Here is a 23,100-nt window from a genome sequence, read left to right as displayed (position 1 = left end):
TAACCCCACATCAATACTTGGCGTACACCGGATGTTTCAACTTTATGTTCTTTACAAAATCATTAGCAACTAAACGACCGGACGAAAAATCAACTCTCACTTTTACGACTTCTATACAGGGACCAATTTTCTTCGAGAAAAAAGTGCCTTTCCTTTTCAGAAATTATACTCTTTTTTAATTATATGTATAAATTATATATATAAATGAAACAAAGTTGATTATATGATTATAGTAATCTTTTGTTATTGGGTTGTTTTTTCAGCATCCCATCAATAGTAATCGTATTTTGATGTATATTATTTTATAATTACTGATGTTTTTTTAAATGTAATTATGAAATTTAGTAGGTTGCCGAAAAGGGCTAAACAAAATAAGTACTAGTGAACAAACCCATTACATGTATATTTAATATCTCAATTATACGAGTTGAATTATATCAAAGACCCGCTCCGGAATATATTTTCTCTTAGACGTAATATATTTTATAATAAAAAGCTATTCAACGCAATAGAAAGCGAAAAGTTTATTCTTGAAATAATGTACTATTTTACATATAATAATTATTTGAGTAATTTTTTGAAAACATAATTGTAAAAACACTATAGAAAAGTAAGTAGATAAATGGCATGTTTTTTCCTACTCTCTGCCGGAAGACCGGTCTCTCATTGATATGATTTGACGTTAATTTATAAAAATTAATTAAAAAATGATAAATTATTTTGTTTTTTAAAATATATTTTCTCTTATTATTATTATTATTTTAATAAAAAGTTATTCAACAGTATAGAAATATGTGTATATCTGGTGTGACGTAGGTTTTAGAAAAACATCTTTATCGTTATTTTTTCATATCCTACATACATTTGTAAAATTTAAACAATGTTTATAATTCCCAGGCTCTGAAGATGATATCAATACAGATCGAAACACACGTTGGCACGATAAAGAAAATGTTTTTCTAAAACCTACATCACACCAGACCGCATCTCACGATCTCCGAATAATCACTACAGAAATAAGAAAGTTATTTTGTGTTTTAACGTAGCGTAGAAAGATTTAAAAAAAGCAAAAAGTTTATTCTTGAAATAATGTGCAATTATACAAATAATAATTTTATTTGAGTGATTTTTTGAAATAACATAATTATAAAAAAAGTATACAAAAGTAAATTTAGATAAACCTTACGGACGTTCGGTTTCTCATTGATATGATTTGACTTTAATTTATAAAAATTATTTTAAAAAATGATAAATTATTTTATTTTCCAATATTTAATAGGCGGTGGTCAGAAGTTGTATTAAGACATTAACGTGGTTCTATAACGAGTAGCCACTTGTATAATTGGGTCATCTGATTCCAGCCAGGATCGTCGAGGAGTCGAAAAGCCTCAACTGGCCTAAAGGTTTGGCAGCTGAAAGCTATTTCACTGAACTCGCTCAGTATAGGACAAATACAAAGAAAGTAGTGTAAATCCTCTCGCTGGCACATATTGCAGAGAGAACATCTCAGAGACAGTAGTTGGATAAAGCTTAGCATTCAACCTGACAAGTTCACCACGAACCATAATCATCTTGCGGTGTATAAATCCAGGTCCCATCCGTATAAACCCAGGCTCGCACATTTCACACTTAGTTCTCTGTAATGTATTTTTTTCGTCGCCACTATCTTAGGCGTTAATCTTCCGTATTAGCCACTTGTACGGTATAATTCGAATATAAGCTCATGGTGTAGGCAGGTACGGTATCAATTTCCGTCTTCAAGTGAGTAAGTTGCGTAATTAGCGAAGTAACTTGGTAGGCAAAACAACTTTCTTACAAACATGTGCAAAACAGTCTCTACCATCGCAACTTCCGTATACCCCAAGACTTGCGCCACTTAGCCCAACGCTGTTCTTAATATAGCATTGAACACTATATCTTTTTCAATAAAGGTACATTTGAGTTTGTGATCGCTTCCTTCTAAATTCAATTCATGCAAAATTTTACTGACGTTACTTTACGGTTTGTTAAACGAAAGCCTAGGAGTGAATAATGCAATCAAATATTGATATCGCTGACAATGTCGATGTTTTCCTTGAAACTTGTTTGTTGAAAACATTAGATTGGCTTAGATCCACCGATAATTTTCGATTAGTACAACATTCTTGAAGTAAATCTGTACTTTTTTGGAGAGCATGTGGATTCATCGGCGACGATAGCAGGTCGTCAGCATTGATGAACTTGATTACTGTGTTCTCAGTTTTTATCCCATACTCTAACTCACACCACAATGTCGTTGATATAAAAGGCCAAAAGAAGAGTTCTCAAAAATGGGAGGAGATCTTTTCTTCACACCACTTGATACGGTAAACTTTTCCGTTTTGGGGTGATGTAAATTGCTTATTTTTTATTAATACTATGCAAAAAATTGCAACTTTTGTTCACTGTTGCTTTTGCTGATTTTTAGTTAACTGTTATTAAAATAAACCAATTTACAGAGTCGGCATTATGGTTGTCTGAATCCTCCCTCCGATTTTTACTCGATCAACCTTTGACAAACTTCATTTTTCCATGAAAGATCTCAGCGAATCTATTCTGAAAGATTGGAATAAGTTCTATAAGAAAGCTAAGAATAGATGAGCCGAATTATATCTGAAATCATTTTTGGGGGAGAAAAAATAAACGAGGAAAAGTGATACATTAAAACAAATCATCAGGAGATTGATTGATTATTCAAAAATAGATTGACCAATTCTATTATAGACATTGATCTTTTATGCTTATTTTTATATTTTTCACGATTAAATTGTAATTTTTTGTATAAGGAAGCTTTTTCAAGAGTATTTTATCAATAATGTTAATGAATAAATGACTTGAATAAATAAAGCAAAATCCTAAGTAACATCTCTGTCCGTATTTTTGGTTGACATATATAAATTTAGAATTTTAAATTGTTTTTTCTTTTTGTTTCTTCTTCAATTCTTTTTTAAATCTATTTGTAGGGTATATTTATGCAGCCGGCGCGTTTGGACGGTCCGGGCGCTCATTAGGATGATTTCGGTTTAAAATACACTGCGGAACGATTTAATAATCGTTTACAAGATCCAAAAATATCAAATGTTGGGAAATCGTGTAGGACCGCGTTTTTGAATATGTTAATCCCGAACCCGGGGGATAGATTACATCACCGTCCGATTTTTGAAGCTCCGTCGAAGTCGGTAGCCGAATTCCATGGGATTGTTGCTGAAGGGAAAAGATATGGAATAACTCAATAAAGTTCCAGTCAAATGATTATCAAAATATGGGGAAAACTATGCCAATTGGACTTTATTGAAATAAAATGTTAAATGTTTTCCAAAAATGATACGCTTAAGGAGACAATGAGAAAGTATGGGAGAGCTTTTTATTGTATTATTGTGGCGTATTCAACATAATAAAAACAAATGCTAGTATTATTGTTTCTAAAAAGCGAAAAATCCTCCCTCCTTAATATATACCATGCTAACAAAAGCCCCAGTAAATTATGATCGTTAATGTAGATTGAGACTTTAGAATCCTTTTACAGCCCTTAGAGCGATAGGCGAAATGATAGATGACTTGTCAGATAATTTACTCCAAGAAACAGCGAGACTCGTATCGATTAAATACATCTCGTTGATTTATTTGACCTAGCAAAAAAGGACTCTTTCAAGGCTGTAGGTCCTTTCAAATGTTTCTTTTAAATTTGGGTAAATGGATTTTTAAAGGATGAAAGAGTGTCAAAATTATGAAAGCTTTTAGCGTGAAGTTTTGCCTTAATATGTGGGAAGGATATGTCACAAGCTGCGGTAATATTTACCTTTGTATTATTATTTACTTCTACGACATAATTAAGCAAAGATTTATTACAATCACAGTTTTTACTGAATTATTCTGTTTTAATTCTGTCGATTTAGAATTTTAAAAAAGGAAAAGAATTCTAGGGAGAATTAACGATACAATTATACTTTTTTGGTCAAAATTAAGCGAGATTAGGGGGACCAAGTAGATCAGGGATATTCACATTGCGGAGATTTTAAATTTAGCATGACTCAACTCTGTTGATTGTTTAGAGAAATAAACTTTGTTTTGGTTGTAAATTATTTCTCCCCTTAATTTTCTAAAACTATGGATGTAGATTTTGTTGCCTCGGAGTAAAGCCCAACTCGTCCTGTATTAATTAAAGTCAAATAAGACTGCCTCACATTTCACGGTTATGTCTCAAACCGTTGAGCTTTTGACGTTTATTACCACCTGGAAATTTCCTCTTACGTCAAAGGCAGAACCATATTTGGAAAATCTCTTCTTATCGGTAAAAACTGTTTTGAATCACATAACGTTTACCATGGAAAGGCTTACAGAAATGTTTTTCGCAATAACATTTAATTAGTTTAATTTTTCGTACTGACTTGTACTAATTTTAAATTAAGTAAACGTATATTAAATTGAATCATAGATTAAAAATTGGGTAGAAATATGTAAATGCAAGTTACTTATAAATTAAAACTTTCTTACTATTTAAGTGTTTATTATTTTGCAATATTTTATTTTTATTCTTAATCCTCCCCTCTAGTACATCAGACTCCGAAACGGATCGGATTACTACCGGAGTACCGCAGCGCAGTGCGCTTGGACCAATCCTCTATATCATTTACATTGCAGATGTCTCAACTGCAACACTTGCTTGGATACTTTCCAGACGCAGCAGTACTATCCTCTGACCCTGATCCTACGGTTGCTTCGGAAGTCAAGTACAGCAGAGTGGTGTAGACAATGGAAAATGAAGATAAATAAAAGCAAGTGAGACCATGTCATGTTTTCCCTGCGAAGCTAGTGTTCCTAACCTCAAATCTGACTGCGAACGTTACATTGGGCTCCACCTAGACTCACGCCTAACTCGAGGAATCAGCATACGACAAGACCTAAACAGACGCTACGTTCTATTGTACAAATTGATATGACGACAATCCAAGCTATCGGTGAAAACTAAACCTACGATCAACAAAATGGTGCTAAAAACGATTTATAGATTGGTATCGAACTGTGGGGATATGTTAAACGTTCCAATCCTAATTTGGATTGGATTATTTGCTTCCCTCAATGCAAATCAACTATGTAAATATTTGTAAATATATTTGTATCCTGTCCAATATGTAATTTATTACTAATATTATTAAGTATGTGAATTAAGTCGGTATTTACACAGAAATATGAACAATATGAAATATGACACCAATTCCTCATCTCAACCTACAACCTTTCAAATTTTTCCTCTTTTGCCATATTTTCAAATATCGTGTAATCAGGATATGATTCTCGGCGACTTATGAAATGGCCACGGGGAGTTTGTTAGCGAAATAAGTTCGTCTGTAATAATCATATTAATCCTTATACGTATTTAATAGTTATAATTGACCTATTATCTTAATTAATTATACCTTTTATCTGTCTTCGTTGAGATGCGAAAATTAGCATCACGAGCGGGATTCGTACAACAGCCGAAAGCAGTGTGTTCGAATCCCACTGGTGAACGTAGCTTTTTCATCTCATGAAGACTTTAGATAAAAAGTATAACTAAATTAAAATAATTAATGCAGACAATTATTACTACTAAATACATATATTTAAATTTACAGTTTGTTGTCAGTTTTTCCCTGTTCCGACTAGTCACGCTGGATGGATTTCTGATTTTAGGTACATGATTAATCGTCATTAAGAGTCTGGGATATTTGCCGTATGTTACGAGTTTTTGTTGCATGTGTATGCATTTTTTTTACATAGAAAGGTCTTGTTTGGGTAGGTTGAAAGGCCAGTAGACGCGGCCATTCGGGCTTATCGTACATCGAAGATCCTTATGTTCCCTGTCCTCATATGTATGGTAACTTTTTGGTTAGTCGAATGACAATGATTTGTAGTATTAAGATTAGAACTTTAGAGTAAGCTTTTTTATATATACTGTCTCGTTCCCGTTATAATTTAATTAGTGGTTTCTGCCTCCAACCCCGCAGAGTTTGCGAATGGATTCTGCATATCGCTAATGTGCGCATGTATTCAGATGGCAATTTCCCGTGAACGAGCATTTCTATGTTCTTAGACAGTTTCTATTGAGTGAAAGTTATAAACCAACCTTTTTAGGATAATGGCAATTGATCACTTCGATCTATCACTTCTGGCTACTTTTAAATTGGTTTTGGCTACCTTCTGACCCAACTTGCTATAATTTATTTTTGTTACGCTGTCCATATACTCACTGGGGATACAAATGTTTTAGTTTAACAAGTCTTATTTGTGCCCCTTTATCGCCCGTTATTCTTCAAACGTTGTGAACGCATTCTTCAACTTGCAAAGTATTAATTTATGTGCCATTCAAATCCTAGACCTGGCTGTTTGAGTTGACGTTTATTTTGTCTCCAGTATATCATCTTTAGATACATTCCGAGTTCTTACGTAAGTACAGTAAGTTGTAAGGTAGTCAGATTAATAAATGCGCTGATTTGGCTTTCGCTTTTGGCTTTTAATGATGACTGGTTAAATTGCAAGATATTTTATTTAATAATTTGCGGCCATAGGTTTATAATAAATGCGGCAACATGGTAATACTTTTAGGGAAATGAATGAAGGTAATGAAATTAGGTTTTTTGGGTATAAAAATATAGTATAAATAATAATAATCATTTATTTATGTGTACGTCATGAATTTATATCGGAGTAGTATTGAGCAGTTTAAGAGAAAAATTTTATGATAAAAAAATCATAGTCTTTAGTGCTAATTCCAATAGGTTTCGAATTATAAAGAAGAATGTTAACAGTTTTTTTTTTTTTTGTGAAATCCGACTTATTTTATAGCCCATATTATCTTGCTAAACATATGTTTACAGCGCACCGTTCGCTGAAATATGTTATAATTTATTTGCACGCAAAGCCCGCTTTCCATTGGTAAACGGCTGATAATTGAATACATTTACGACTTCAGATAATCTAAATAATACGGTACCGGACGACGGCATTCTTCGCAAATTGAGATGATTTCATCTCGTCCGACCGGACGGAATGGGCCATACGGAAGAATTTTAGGAATTAATATCCGTAATTAAGGTATAGTTGGGATAGCGTTTCAGCGGGTTTATTGCTTTCAACTCGATCATATAAAAAACAATGATAATAAATCTCTCTATCGCGTATTTCTCCTATTAAATCATAAACTGAACGTCAATGTAGTGTGAATAAATTTTAGTACCTCCAAAGAAAATTATATGAATTATTTAGTTAATTATTAGAATTTGACAATTCTTTTTATTATATTTAAAAACAGAGATAATCTCTGAGAGGATCGCTTACTTAGGTAGGCTTCGCACGTTGGATCACCTATTTTGATGATACATCTTTTGGTGATACTAGTCCGAAAATAATTAAATACATATCCGAGCATGCTTGTCAATAAGGCTAAGGTGCAAAAAAAAATGAAATTTACATAAATTTTTAAATGTGGTATTTTACCTTTGTTGATTTGGATTTGGATTTGGATTTATATAAGCTCATATCTACACAAGTTCATTATCAGGCGAACAAAAATCGTAGTTTTACATTGATCAATAGCCTTCTGTATGAAAGTCGAGATTTTCGGAACAGTGTATTGTATGGAAAGGCTAGGGCTAAAACCAGATTAGAGGGGGCAAGGAAATATGTTTCTAAATAAGAAAACATTTGTCGAGTGGTTTAGCAAGGCACGAGAGAATAGATAAATAGGCTTAAACAAAAGAAATTAGGCCTTTTAACCGGTGTAAAAAAAATTTATGTAAAGCCTTGGTCGAAACGAAAAAGTTAGCGTCACGAGAAGGATTCGAACTCACAAGCCGAAGGTCGTGACCAAGACCTTACATAAAAAGATTAATCAATTGCAGGAAGTACTTTGGTCAATCAAACCACTAAATATAATGGATTTAACGTTGTAATAACGCTGCTCTACAGCGGTAAATGGTCAAGCGGACCACGAAATTAGTGAATTTAATGAATTAAAATGAAGTATACTTCACTAAAGCTCTCCGTGGCCATTTCATTTGTCGCCGAGAATCCAATCCGATTATACGACATTTGAAAAATGGCAAAAAGGAGGGAAAACTCAAAAAGTGGGGGGTTGAGATGGGAAGTTGGTTTCGTGGTACGCTTGACCAAATAAATTATTTTCAATTAATTAAGGTTTTGGTTGAGATAAAAAAGTGTTACTAGCAGGATTCGAACCCACGACCTTCGGCTAAATACGCCGCTGCTCTACCACTTGAAAAATGGCAAAAAGGAGGGAAAATTCGAGAGGTGAGGTTGAGATGAAAAATTAGTGTCCGAGTGGATCGAAGTCACGGTAGCTCAAGTGGTAGAGCAGTGGCGTATTTAGCGGAAGGTTGTGGGGTCGAATCCCGCTAGTAACACACACTTTTTTATCTCAACCAAAACCTTAATTAATTGTAATATATTAATTGGTCAAGCGGACCATGAAATTAGTGAATTTAATGAGTTTATATTAAAATTTGGTTATGGTTTTTGTCGAACTAGAGAGATTATTTAAAATAATTCGATAGTCATTTGACCAGACAAGCTAAACCATAATAGTTCTCATACAATATAATTGCTGATTTTGAAAGAATTTGGGTCAGTAAATTTTCTCTTTTCATCCCATCAATTGTGATAATTCAAATTTATAGTTGCAAAACGTTTAAATCGCTTTTTACTATTAAAAGTTTTTACTACAAAATTGAAAAGTAGATCAGTTTTCCTTTCTTTTGCCTTTAAACCTTACTCTTTTTCCATACTACGTGACTTTGTAGTTTATAAACGCTTCAGTAACAACAAATTGCGCCGTGATGCTTGGACATTACACGCCAAATGAAAATAAATCGACAGGAAAAACAGATTGCCACTAATTCTGCCCACTTTTAAAAGTACTTTAAATCAAACTTGTAATAAACTTGGAGCGAATACTTTCCCGTTACATTAATTGAAATAGGCGGCTTTAGATGAGCGCATGAAACTAACGGCTTGAAATCAATTTGACAGACGAGGTACAATATTGAAGGGAATTGCGTTTTGGAATTTATGGCCTATTTATTTACAACAAACGTTACGTAAACTATCACGAAGCATTTTAACCAGGAGCTCAAAGAAAACGTAAAAAATTGTTAAATTTAGAACATAATTTATTGGCAAACGTGTGTCATTTTTGATAATATTTTCGAGTTTCTGAAAATTATGATTCTGTTGGTAAATATCTCGGCGGAAGGACTCAAGGCGAACTGTCGCTCATGCTAATTAGCCAGGGATTTTATGCGAGTTGCCCATTTTTGGAAATCCAAGAAATTAAGGATGATAAATACAAACGGGATCAAACTCAGGAAGACTTCACTTATTTATAAATAAATATTATTTAAACAAAAAGGTGTTTATAATTATTACATCATTTCAAAATGATTGCGGTAATACTGATTTGAAGGATAGAAAATCGACCAAATCGTTAAAGATAGAGAAAACCAAATAAGGTCCTCTATATTCTCCTGTGCCTGCGATAAGGCATTACTTCACACTCACCATTAAAAAAAAAAAGAATTTACCGGGTAAAAATAATCCTTGTTTCTCTACATATGGCACCGCTGTGCGTAAAACCAGTTATTTTTGGCTTTTTTGCCCAATAAGGACGTATTCAGCATACAGTAAATACGGACTGTTTCTGTTCGTGTCTTTTGGTACGTTGTGCCACAACAATGATAAAAATCTGCTTGTTTTATAGTGATTAGATAACACACGTTTACGACCCAGTTCTATGATGAAGTTGCCCAAATTCGATATCTTATTTACCTACGGACACTCCTTACAGATACAAAGTTAAAATAAGTCTTATTTTTGTGTTTACACAGTTTGATTAGTAGGATACAACAATAATTTTTGAGTCGTTGGTTAATTATTAATACATAAAAAAATGTCACGATTTACGTTTTATTGTCAGTATTCAGCCATATTGTAGGCAATTTTGAAAGGTTTTCAATCGTTGAAATCCGGCAATTTAACCAACATTTTTCAATGACTTGAAAATATTTTCCTTAACAGTAACCAATTCAGTTACATTAATTTTATTTTAATTTACACTGAAGTACAGTGCTGTCAGCTATCTCCCAATACCATAAAACAAGTTAAACTTCTGAGTTAATTAGATTTCCCTAGATTTCTTTTCTAATAATGATAAAATAATAGCAACAAATTCTCGGTTGACCTTTACATATTAAAAATTCACAAATACTTCTACGAAATCGAAGCACTTAACAAACATGTGGTATTTGTTTGGGTTCCTAGTCGTGTCGGCATTTTTGGAAATGAAAGAGCTGATCACGAGGCAACGAACGCTGCAAATCATTAACCAAGAACGGATCAATTTCCTCTCCTCTCAGACGACCTAGTGGTTTATGTTGAAAACATTATCAAACGAAAGTCGGAGGGAAGATGGAATGTCTGTAGAGATAGTACGAAAGAAATTAAGCCAGTTGTACATGAACGGCCAACTGAGGAATTTCAGAGGAAAGAACTTGTAATTCACTCAAGATTGCGAAAAGGTCACATCAGATAAATCCATAATAGTCTTTTAATAGGCAACAACCTGGTCGGTGTGATCGAAATGGAGAACGTATCATTCTGAAATATTTTTTGGTCGATTATCGCACTTTGCAACCAACCCGTTCGGCAAAGGCTCAACCTTTCGAGTGATATAAAGGAGTTACTAGGTCCCCCATGTTTGTTTGGGAGAGCACTTTTCAGCTTGATTAAATTTATTAGAATTTATGATGCGATTTAGGCCTTTTCCCATATTTCTATATATTCGAATGTTTGTCTGACAGTGTTGAGAGTTCCGCGTGCAAGATTTCTTTTTTCAAAAACTTTTGAGGCTACGATTTTAATCTTTGTAGTCTGTAAGACGGATTTGGAACTGAGTAATATTTGCACCAAAGTATCTAAATAAATAAAAAACTATAAGATTAAGAGAATTGTTTATTGGTCGTTAATTGAAAGACAATATAACACGAATTGCGGTCAATCAGTTAAAGATTATTAGAAGAGGTTTAAGACCAATTATCTCTTATGTAATTAGCTATTATAATTTTATATTAAAAAACGATCGGGGATAAGGCTATTTGGAAAGAAAACACTCATTTCTTTCGACGAGTTTTGACGAACATATCCAATTCATCAGGACATTGAAACTATAATAAATAATTTAAAATATTAACGAACATGAACATCTAGTCAATTTAAAAGTTAGAATAAATGTTAATATTTGTTTAGCACACTTTACAGTTACCCATTGGCCACATACACTCCCATGGATTATTTTCCCCGTTATTCGTATTCCGGAAGGATTATCAGCCCTTTAAATTAACGGACAGCAGTTCTGGTTGTGAGAGTTCATTTGCAGAAATCGTTTCTGCGAGTAAAATTTTGGTTACCTATAGTTTTTTGTTAAGAAAGGAAAATCGCCTGACGTTTCTCACTGGAGGTTTATGTTGTGACTGCAATGCATTCCATTATACCACGGACAAAAAATGAGGGAAAATAATTAGCTGTGTTGGAGCTATCACGAAAGGTTGGAAAGAAATGACCAACTGAACGTCTGATTACCATTCGGCCTGGTCGTCGTTGATTGGCCGTGTGAAAAAGTTCGCTTTATGTTGTAGCATGAAAGCATGAAATAGAGTAAAGGTATATGCTGCAGGGCAATTTTTTTAAATAGAAAAAGTAGCCAGACAAGGCGATCCTTGCTCTCCGACGCTTTTTAATTACGTATTAGAACAGATTCTTCCTTTCGCTAAAGTGGGAAAACACGGCCGAACGAGTAATATTTATCTTAGGTATCACATTTACTGAAACACCTGCTGGAAATTCTTAAGGAATTAGACATAGTAAGTTGGAAATACTGGTCTTAAGACAAAACAATAAATACCAATAACAAAACATCCCTAACGAAAAGCGGCCGTAAACACTGAAATACGTTGAAGAAACAATTTACTGGATAAATTGATTAACCTCACGGGTCACATGAATAAAGGCGCAAAAGATTCTTGGCGGATATTTTGAAGCCAGAAGCAAGGTACGAATTAAAAATACTCTCAAATAAGGACATATTGTTAGATTCCTGATTGCTTCCAGTTTTAATATACCGTGCCCACATTTAGTCACAAGAAAGGCTGCTAAGAGAGTAGCTAGGACTCAAACGGCAATGAAACGCAGTGTACTGAATATTAAAAAGGTAGGAAGCAGTGAGATCCGAAGAAAGACAGAGGTCATGGATGTTGAGACAAGATTGAAATCTATAAGATGGGTGAGCTGTGGAATTCGTGGCAAATGGACCAAAAAGTGACAAATAGGGTCCCATTAAACAAGCATACAAAGAGAGGAGATAGGAAGACGAGATCGCCGAATTCGAGGAACGCAGGGAATGGAAGCAAAAGACTGGGGAAAGAAGGACCTTAGACCTACATAGTGCTGGTTTAAAAAGAACTTTATTTAATGAAAAACAAAAAGATTATAATGCTTATGCATATACTGAAAGAATGTATTTTATTTTTTTAATTTTAAACCAAGTAGGATGTTTATGTGTTTTTACACCTTTTAATCAAAGGCGACCCTTTATGACGTAAGAGAATTAATTTGGGTAATGACCTTAACATTGTAACAGTGCTTTGAATTCGGAGTTTTAAACTACGTTTAAAAAAACCTTTTCTTAGGGCGACGCAAAAATCAATTTGAATTTCTATTAATTAAAGGGATCTGTCCTGGATACGCTGTGCAAAGTTGAAAAAGCACTTTTGAAAAAGCCATCAAGCTCCTATAGAAATCTCGTTCGGTTGATTATCCGGAGTTATGGGTGGAATTAATGGTGTTTTAGTTATCGCTAGACCCTACATCAGAATTTTATCAGGTTAATACTAAAATCAATAAAAAAATATATTCAGCGATCGTTGCATAGCCTATATAAGCACAAAGAATTATTTAATTACTTTTATATAATTTTATAAATATTTTATTAGTAAATGTACCAGAATGATTTGGAACAGACTAGAAATGAAGAAGCAAAGAATTTATTTACATGATGAGTTGTATGAATAAAAAAGAAAAAAAACTAGTTTGGACTCGGTTTCTCGATATGGAAGATGCTCGCTCATAGATCCCAAGCTCAACGGGGCTCCTTGTTTACAACTAACCCAGCAAATATAACATGCTCGGCTTTCTTAGAGAAAGCTCAATCATCAATCCGAAAAAAATTGTGGTTTAATTTGCATTTATCAATCATGTTTTTTCACGATTTTGAATAATAATGTGATTGTTTTTTGTTATACGATTTTAATTTGTTCCATCACATTATACGCATTTTTTTCTAATTCAATTATTTTGCTTCTTTCAGAATGGCTTCTGCGCTTCAAATAAAATTCTAATTATTATTTTTAATATTAGTTTGGATATTTATACACTATATTTCTTGAGGAAAACCTTTCCTGAAACGATTTTATAAATAGCCGTTGTTCGTTTATAATTAAATTTTATCTTTGTCTAAACTCTTTTCGCGATGGTATTAATATTTATATTACCTATTAAAATATCTAATATACATTAATATTTAAAAACTACACATGATCGTTTCGCATGTAGTCAGATAATTTCCGACTTTTCGAACGTGACTTGACGCCTGTTCCTCTAACGCAATAAGGACGATAAATGACCTTACCTTCAGAAATTCTTTTTCGAAAAGTCTACCATTCATTTACCAACCCCACAACGCGAGAATGCAATATTCACGAAAATGATTACGCCGAATATTTTACTGTCAGATTAAAGTTAAAAGGTTAAGCAAAGAAAGAGGTCAATGTTCAAAAAGACTCGATGTAATTCTGGCTTCATTAGTCAAACGTGTTCGCTTTATTCTTATTTCTTGGTAAATTTGTCAACGCTGCTAGATGGACTGATCAAGGTGGCAAATTGGTGATGGATTTAGTGACTAAGTAAAACAGCTTTATCCATTAAACATTAACGACATTCATCAAGTTGCTTAACTGATAGATAAGAGTACTTTACTGCTTCACACGATCAATTAAAACAGATTTATGATTAATTAAAAGGATTTTAATTTTATAATTTACCTAGTAATTTTATTTGAAGGTTGCCCTATGAAGGACCTTATTTTAGAAGCTTTGGTTCACATGTATTGAGATATATTTATTTTTTAAAATATAATAATAGGTACGATTCAGTGCCCCTTTTAAGTTAGCATAATAATAAAACATAATTGTTTGATCTAAAGCTTTTTTTAAATAAATTTAGTATTGCCAAGAAAGATAGTCGTTTGCAAATAGAACGAAAAACCTTTACAAATTGTTTAATGTGATTCTCATTGTAATATCTTGAGATTTATAAGATCCTATTACAAAATTTAATAATTAACCGTTGCGCCGGATTTGTTTAACTAAGATTCACCATGATTATTCCACGAAGTCTAACAACAACAAACTGAAAGTTTCAAGATCGAATACAGAAAACAGACAAAGGAATGATTTGGATAATCTCTTAAATGATCCACGGCAAATCAGTAAAGTTGTTGCCGCTATCTCAGTTACGTTTCTACATCACAGAAACTTTGATGCCCAGCTGAAAGTTAGGAAGGCGTTCTCAAGTTTATGATGTACTTTTATGATCAAACTTTATAATATAAAGATAATCATTTTGGAAAATAAAGTGTTCTTATACAAAATCGTCTTTAGACTAAAAACTTTACTAACTATTTTCAAGTTATACACACATTTTCCATCTTGATTTTAAGTCTTAAAAACGCAAGGATTGATTCCATCGAATAGTAATAGTAGCACTTTGGGGCAACAGTGGCCGCAACGGTTTAGGCGTTGACACGGCGCTCATCACTGTAAGGTAAAGGTCCTGGGTTCGAATCCAGCGGCCCTGCATTCGAACCCGACATATTTACAAATGGGCTTTTTTCAAAAACGCCGGCACCCTGAGGGTTTATATGACCTCTGCTATTGCGACCCTCATAAAAAGAGAAAAAAGAATGGTAATAGTAGTAATACTAATTTTCGTCCATGACAAGGCAAGGTTTCGTAAGCGACGCGGAGGCTGAGAATCAGGGAGGTGCTAATTCATCCGTCCGCCCATATTAAAAAGTTGGTATTTCGTTTTTTAATTTATTTATTTTGTCTCGTAAATATACCTGTTAAGTTTTTAATTTATGCTGAGTTGGATTTCCTCTTTCATCCATTAGGGTTTTATGCGTCGGGCCTGGCATACGTTTCTAGTATTTTTGGTGTTTTAAAGGTGGCCATTCACGATCGCTCCAAGCAGGCCAAACGGAGCGACGCCATTCCAAAAACCACGTCAATGGCAAAACTGAACTGGCGTGCCCGGCTGTGCCGAATATTCGATCGGTCCAAACTCCATCGCACCACTCCAAATATCTACGGCGCGACGACGGCATGGCGCGTTCGTGAATGGGAAAACCTGGCGTGGAGGGGGGGGATTTTGGCGCGGTGGCCTGGTCGTGAATGGGAAAACCCTCGTTTTTTTGGCGCAGTCTCCGTCTTTCTGTCACTGAGAAAACATCTCCGTCGTACATTCTCAAAAAGTCAAAAACGTTTATTCTTTATTTGTAATGACATCCAATCGAGATTTTATTGTTGAGGTGATTGAATTGTATAAAAGTGTACCATGTTTATGAAAATGGTGGACAATGATTATATTACCACGATAGAAATAAAAGAAATTCGATCCTCAACCAGTTGGTCGACATTTTCAAAACAAAGGATACAAATGCAATGAGAGATGAGGTATTGATAACCCCTAACATTGATCAGAAACCGTAGTAGAGAACTTAAGTTCTTTATAGTTCATCCCTGTAGCGAGAAATCGTAATGTGGTTGCCAACCTTTCATGTAGTGATGATTTCTCTCATGACTGTCTTTTGTTTTCTAATCAAGGGGGTAACAAGCTGGAGTAAATATAAATAAGACGTTAATCTTTTTTTTGTAAGGTTTTGGTTGAAATGAAAAAATAGTGTCACGAGGGGATTCGAATCCACGACATTCGGCTAAATACGCCGTTGCGCTAACCACTTGAGCTATACTGACTTCGATAGTTCCATCCACTCGGGCACCAACTCCCCACCTCAACCTACAACCTTTCGAATTTTCTCTCTTTTTGCCATTTTTTGGTGTCGGAGAGGATCGAAGTCACGATAGCTCAAGTGGTAGAGCAGTGGCGTATTTACCCGAAGGCCATGGATTCAGATCCCGCAATAACCAGTCAGACAAACCTCCAATTCTACGAAAGACCCATAAGCAACCCCAGAGGAAGTTTCCGTAAAACAAAACGGAAAAATGTTTTACAGGATGATTATGCCTCATTTGTCATTTTCATAAATCAACTTGGCTAACCCCTGCACGATGGACAAGAACAAATGCTTAAAGAACAGATTTACATAAAGTGGAAGCCGACTCCTACGAAAAGCGAGTCGAATAAAAGAAAAATTCAACTGGTAACTGTTAGTAAATCTGAAATCAGCGATGTAGTTTATCGACCAGCTATTTCAATGCTCTCAGTTATCGGGTTTGTGGTCAATATAAACAGCAAGGTTTTGTTTTTTTAGATTGAGTTAGATAATGTTATTCAAGCGTTTAACTCATACCAACCAAAATTATTGTTTACCCACGAGGTTGAAGAAAATGGTAAATTGCCATACTTATTAGTGATTAGGAATAATCAAATTTTTATTACAGATTGGTATCAAAAATCTACTAGCTCAGACAGATTACTCCACTACAGTTCCTCACACTTATTACAAATGAAAATCAGCATAATAATTAACTTAATTGATAGGTCTTTAAAGTTAAATCATGAGAGTTTCCACGAAAAAAACAAACTCAAGATTGAAAAGATGTTAATATCTAATGGATATCCAAAATCGTTGTATAAGAAAATACTAAATAGAAGGTTGAATGATAGTGTTCCCATGGATATAACCAATAATGTTAGTCATGATGTACCTAATAATATAAAATATTTCCCATTAACATATGTAAAAGAAATTTCAATTTATTTCATTAAATAAATTGCTACAAAGAAAAATAGAAAATATCAAAGTTGTTTACAAGTTTGAAACCAAATAGGGAAAATTTTTTTTACAAAATTAAAATATAAAAAAGAAAAAGGAAAAATATCCAACGTTGTTTGTGTTGATTGTAACGACTGTCCCACCGTGTACTACGGACTGACTAAACAATTTTTGGCCGAACGCATCAAGGCACATACAATATTGCAGAAAACATAGTAGAGCGGGAACAGGACTGCCGAAACATTCAATTGCACACAAACATAATTTTAAGTTAAATATTGATGACATAAAGATTGTGGACTATGAAAAAATTCTAGGGCGTAGATTACTAAAAGAATCTATGTATGTACAAAAAGACCCCAATTTGAAAACTGATTACAACAATATTAATCCTATTTATTCAAATTTATTAACAAAATAATATATTTAAAAAAAGAAAAGATTGTAATCTAGACAATTCACGTACATAGTCTTTATTTATTTGTTTATAATATACGTATTTATTTATTTATAAGCTCCGATATTTGTCAAAAAACCTTCCAACAGAGGGAAATTTGCATTAGTACGTTGGATATGTGTGTAAGAACGGCATCTAACTGGCCTGTTACCTTCTTCGAGTGATATCTTACTGTGATAAAGAAAGGCATGTTTATATTTTTTTACTTGTAACGTGGTATTGTCTGTTCGCAATTATTTATAAATTTATGACATTGTTTTTGTAATAGTCCTAAAATATGTAGTCCTAAACAAAAAATGTGTATTTCTTCTTGTATTATTATATTGATAATCGTTTTTGTCATTGTAGCGCCTTGAGAAGGACTAAATATATAGTCGAAAGCTTGGCAAAAAACAAAACCTTGCTGTTTATATTGACCATAAACCCGATAACTGAGAGCATTAAATCTGAAATCAACGATGACATTTTGTAAAGGATGGTTCTACTTACAGGAATTTGCAAAAAGAGTGGTCGTAGATAAAAGAGATTTTTGGAAGAAAGCAATCCCCCAGGAAGGTTTACAGATGGAGCAAGGATAGAACAGAAGTATATATCTTCGAAGTTGAGGTTCGTGCATCTTTTTCTACGGGATGACTTGTGCCTGGATTTACGTACTTTCGGACGGATATTCAGGCTATAACGGCACAAAATGAATATGGTTTTAACTCAAACTAATCTGGGAATACTAAAATTGTATAATGGCCGAAGGAAAAGGCGTGTTTATCTTGCGGTACCGGGACAGTTATATAAGGAAAGGGACAGGCACAATGATCGGCCAAACAATCAGCAGCCCTTTCACCTATAGGACCAGAATCTCAACTAGGTGCACTGCAAAAGTTAAAACTGGAAAAACGGCTTGAGAAAGAAAGACTCAAGCACTGGACAATACACTGGGTATTTGGTATCTGGATCTTGGATCATCACAACTTGGCCCTGATGTAACAACTGTTTTGAACAGTATTTTTATGAATGCTACAAAATATATAGATTCGTCAATTTTTTGAGGAGAAAAGGTTTAAAATCATTACTTGATCCCTTCAATAAAATAATAGAAAAAAGTCCCTTTGTCTCTTTAACGAAATAATCGTCCAAAAACTTTACCTAATAGAAATGCTATTTTTACTTTAAGAAATGGAACTGGTTCCTGCAGAGCCAGTTTCGAGTAGTTTCGTTGTTACGCGGAAAAATCGCTGCTCTCGACCGTTCTTCTTTATCTATCATACTCCTCTGATAATGCTTATTAAGGTTTTGACATATATAATACATCAAAACAACTGCTGGAACAACAGAAGATGTAAAGCATGAGGACATATTGATGAAGAGACTAAAATACTTCGGTATTAGTAACGAATTGTTTATTTGAAAGACGTTATGTGAAAGCGTTTATTAAAAAAAGAGTTGTAAAGTAATGCATTTTTTTAAGTTTTATGTAGCAGACATACTCACAACTATTTAGGCCGTCAAAAATTATAAAACAAAAAATCATGGTGTCGCTCCAGCTGGATGATGAAGGGACGAGTGAAAAGTGTAAAGGGCAAACAAAGGACTGTCATAGAGATGTTTGATAACTTTTGATGTATTTAAAATTTAAAGTTTTAATAAATTAAAATATTATTATAATTAATCAATTAATTATACACAATTTTTTCGAAATGAAAAATTTGTGTCAGTCGGGATTCGAACTTTCGGCTAAATACGCCGCTGCTCTTGAGCTACCGTGACTTCGATCGCTCATGCCACGAACTTCTCATTTCGACTCCCTGTTTTTTCCAATTTTAAGCAAATCGCGGCTGCATATAGAAACGCTTTTATTAACGATTGTACTACATTAGCGTTATTAAAATATTCTTACTACATCATCCTTTACAACATAGTTAAAATAACATCACCATAACGCGTCAAATAGCCTTGTAGGAAAATTAAAATTCTACCAATTCGACATTTTTTTTCGCAATTACAAGGATGTTGAAGATGTGAAACCCTTCTTTTTTAATTACCACGTGCGATGATTTGCATATTAACCGTCATGCAGATAATAAATTCGAAAATAAAAACTGCAATAAAGTTGTTTCGTAATTGTTTTGATCAGAGGTGTATGAAAGATTGATTTCTTTGAACCGTAGCCTCGGAGAAACGTGAGGTCGTAGTTTCGACGTTTGTTTTTTAATTTTATTTTGCTTCACACCGATCGCTGTTACAAGTATACAAGTTTACAATTTTTATTCTCATCTTGCTTTAAAGATAATACAAAAAAAAAAAAAAAAGAGAACTACTGTGATATAAATTATACCTTTGGGATGTAATAAATTGCAGGAGAACGAATACCCAGCTCTGAGGAAAGAAAAGATTCACGTAACAACTGTCTTAAAAGGGAGAGAAATTTGTTGACAATGTTCAAACTTTTTTTGTGCTCATTTTTAATGCTAAATGAAAAAAGTTTTACAACTTGTGAAATCAATTTCTATGCTTATTGACAGACTCGAAGGACCGGGAGTGATTAATTTTTAAATTATAGGGTATAGGAATAATGATAATGTATAAATGTGATTCGATCGAAATCATTTATTAAAACAAATAAGGAATGTTCAAGGCGCTATCCTTGTAAGGTGCGCTCTAAAAAAATTAAACACCCTGTATTTTCAGAGCAAGGGTAGACACTTAATGCAAATACAGTTGTGTGATAATGCAGTAAGTCTATAAGTAAAGGGTATTTTCCTCGTCGACCTAATTGTACCAGCAGGCACCATGGAAAATTGGTTTTTCCACCGCAGACCACTAGTTTTAAGATTAGTAGGAGTTGACGTCCAAAGCAAAGAAGGAGAGAGAGTTGTCGTCCAAGGCTGTAATCGTATTTATTTAAGCAAATTTCAAAATGTAAATGGACGAAAAAAATTGGAAATGTGTTACTTTTTCAGCCTGTTTTTAAACCAACAAGTTTTGTTAGTAATCAGTCCGAGACCCACATAGTCCCACCCGCGTAGATCCGCCTTCGTTCCCTTATTATAGCGGATTTTATATGATATCAAAGTATTTTATTAGTTATTAAAAAAGCAGACACCGTCGTTTATTCAGAATTGTAGGTCGATAAAACCGCTTAACAAACATGACCATAATTTTTTATTACTCATTCAGACCGAGACTAAATTCATTGGGCTGTTTCAGAGATGTTATTAAAAATAAGCTTGAATTGTAAATATATTTATTTAATAATGTAATATCATTTTAGGTATAGTTAGACCAAATTGTATTTGAAATAATCCAATTAATACGGTTTAAAAAAACAACGTGAAACATTTGACTAAATTGCATTTTTCACATTTTAAGTTGAAATACAATTTTAATAGTTTGGCAACTGTCCTATGTTTCAGATATGAAGAATTGAGAAGATAGTGGCTCACAACATATTTCAGGACGGATATTAAGAGGAGGGAGTATTTATGGAGGTATGTGAATGAGTAAAAACATAATTTCATGTTATCCTGATAAAATTAATATTTGATATTTATATTCTTTGAGATATGTAAATTTATAATAAATGTTTTGTTGAATTTAAAAACGATTAGACTACGCGAAAGACTTTGTAAACGAGTAAAATTGAAAAGTTTAATATTGTTAGGAACTTATTAATTATTCTTTTTATGTAAGGTCGAACCCACGACCTTCGGCTCGAATTCCGCTCGTGACACTAACTTTTTCATCTCAATCAAGACCTTACGTAAAAAGAATAATGAATAACAATAATAAAAGAATAAAAATTAATTGAAATAATTAATATGAACAATTAGTCCACTAAACATAAATGGGTTTATTAATTATAACATTGCAGCTTGATGTCGTCGCTCATCCATCTTCTAATACTAATGGTAATTAGTTACATGACAGACCACAATGGTAGGAACCAATCAAGCTCCTGTTTCGATTGTTGTATACATTATCGAAATGTAAAAACCAAATCATTAAATAAAAATTTTATTTCATCATAACTTCAATTGGTTGATTCATTCGGTTAATTATGAAATATGGGAAGAAAACGGATCAAACTTCGGACAAGCTCGTGACTCCGCCAAGTCACTATTCCAGACATTTATGAAAGTTGATGTGGGTTACTGGAACTTGTGTAGGAGTTCTTTGTGCCTCGCTCACTCAGATTGGTTCCATTTTGTGTTTAATAAAAGCAAAATTTCTATGTCGCGGATTTAAGCTAAACATTGCCAAGTTTTTGGCATTATCAATTGTCCGTTTTTAAATTTTAATTCTTGACTCAAAAGATATTTTAAGCTGTTTCGCAATTTTCAATTTTTTTTTTTTTTTTTTTTTTTTTTTTTTTTTTTTTGTAAATAGCAATTAGTTATCAGTGCTAAGGAAATGTAAATGTTTAATATGTCGATATATCAAAAACCCAATGTTTTGTGGTATATTCTTGGCTTTTTGGTTGCACAGATTCAAATGGGCTTTATTAATGTTTCACATTAGGACATGAGACATGAGAGATCAAAAAATTTGTTGCAGATTTAAACCCCAGATAAGAAATTGAAGAATTGAATAAGAAATCAAAAACAAAATTGTATTATGTGTCTCAACAATCGATTTGTTTGATTGCTTTACTCTGTGGAAGTGATAGCAAGGCAGAAAAATGAGACAATCCCTTATGAAGCTTGAGTATTCGTACAAATCCTTGAATAAAGCCGTGCTTTTTGAAAATCTATTTAGTCAATATTGTAGCTGACGTCTATTTTCCATAAAATGGTACTTGGTATTTTAAGATTTTTCTATTTTAATGAAAAATTTTCCTCAGCAGTCACACATTCCAGAAAAGGATGTGCATAATCGTAAAATCTATAATATATCTAAGGTTTTTCCTGATAATTTTGTTCCAATGGTTCATAAAACTATAAACCGCGCTAAAGAAAATGGCATCTCTTAACTATCTATTTATGTTAGGAAGAAGAACGAAATTTGTCACGGCCTTGAGATTTAGGTAACTTAAAGACTTGCAGGCGTATAAAGTTTCACGGATATTATTTCATAGAAGAACGTTTTGAGTTTAATCTAATTATGTTCATAGTAAAAGAACATCATTTTGCTAACCGCAGTAGTTTTACTATTATGTTGAAAGCATGACAGGACCCATACTTACATGTTTAATGTACATAGTACAACTTTTATGATTGGGGCATATCTATGCTATTCTGAGTCTGACAGTACACTTCTTATAACGAGTTATATGTGTAAGTTTTTCATTATATATTCTCGTATAAAATTTTTAAAAGAAAGAAAAAAATTATTGTAACATTTTAATTTAAACAGTCTAAGAATTTGTTAGATAATAGAGTGCAAAGACTCTTAACCATTACCTGCCTGTATTCACGTTATTTTTTTAAATGATCACGAAGAATGACAGGAAGCACCAGTTGAAAACATAAAACAATACAAAAACTAAAACATTCACGTGGGTATATATATA

The 23,100-nt window shown here is 33.3% G+C and overlaps 1 protein-coding gene across 1 annotated transcript in view; it reads left to right on the top strand.

Annotated features, from left to right (window-relative positions):
* The window catches only part of LOC106665808 (bcl-2-related ovarian killer protein-like), a 78,424-nt gene that overhangs the window by 9,546 nt on the left and 45,778 nt on the right, over positions 1-23,100 (top strand). Inside the window, exon 2 of the mRNA XM_014392541.2 lies at positions 21,005-21,079. Coding sequence (XP_014248027.1) covers positions 21,074-21,079 — 6 coding nt within the window. The 5' untranslated portion in view covers positions 21,005-21,073. The remainder of the gene's footprint in view (positions 1-21,004; positions 21,080-23,100) is intronic.

The sequence above is a fragment of the Cimex lectularius genome, unplaced genomic scaffold, assembly GCF_000648675.2.
Source record: "Cimex lectularius strain Harlan isolate CLEC.00 unplaced genomic scaffold, Clec_2.1 scaffold197, whole genome shotgun sequence".
In the NCBI taxonomy this organism is placed as follows: domain Eukaryota; kingdom Metazoa; phylum Arthropoda; class Insecta; order Hemiptera; family Cimicidae; genus Cimex; species Cimex lectularius.
Note: the sequence above shows the minus strand (reverse complement) of the source record. Positions and strands in the feature narration are given on the sequence as shown.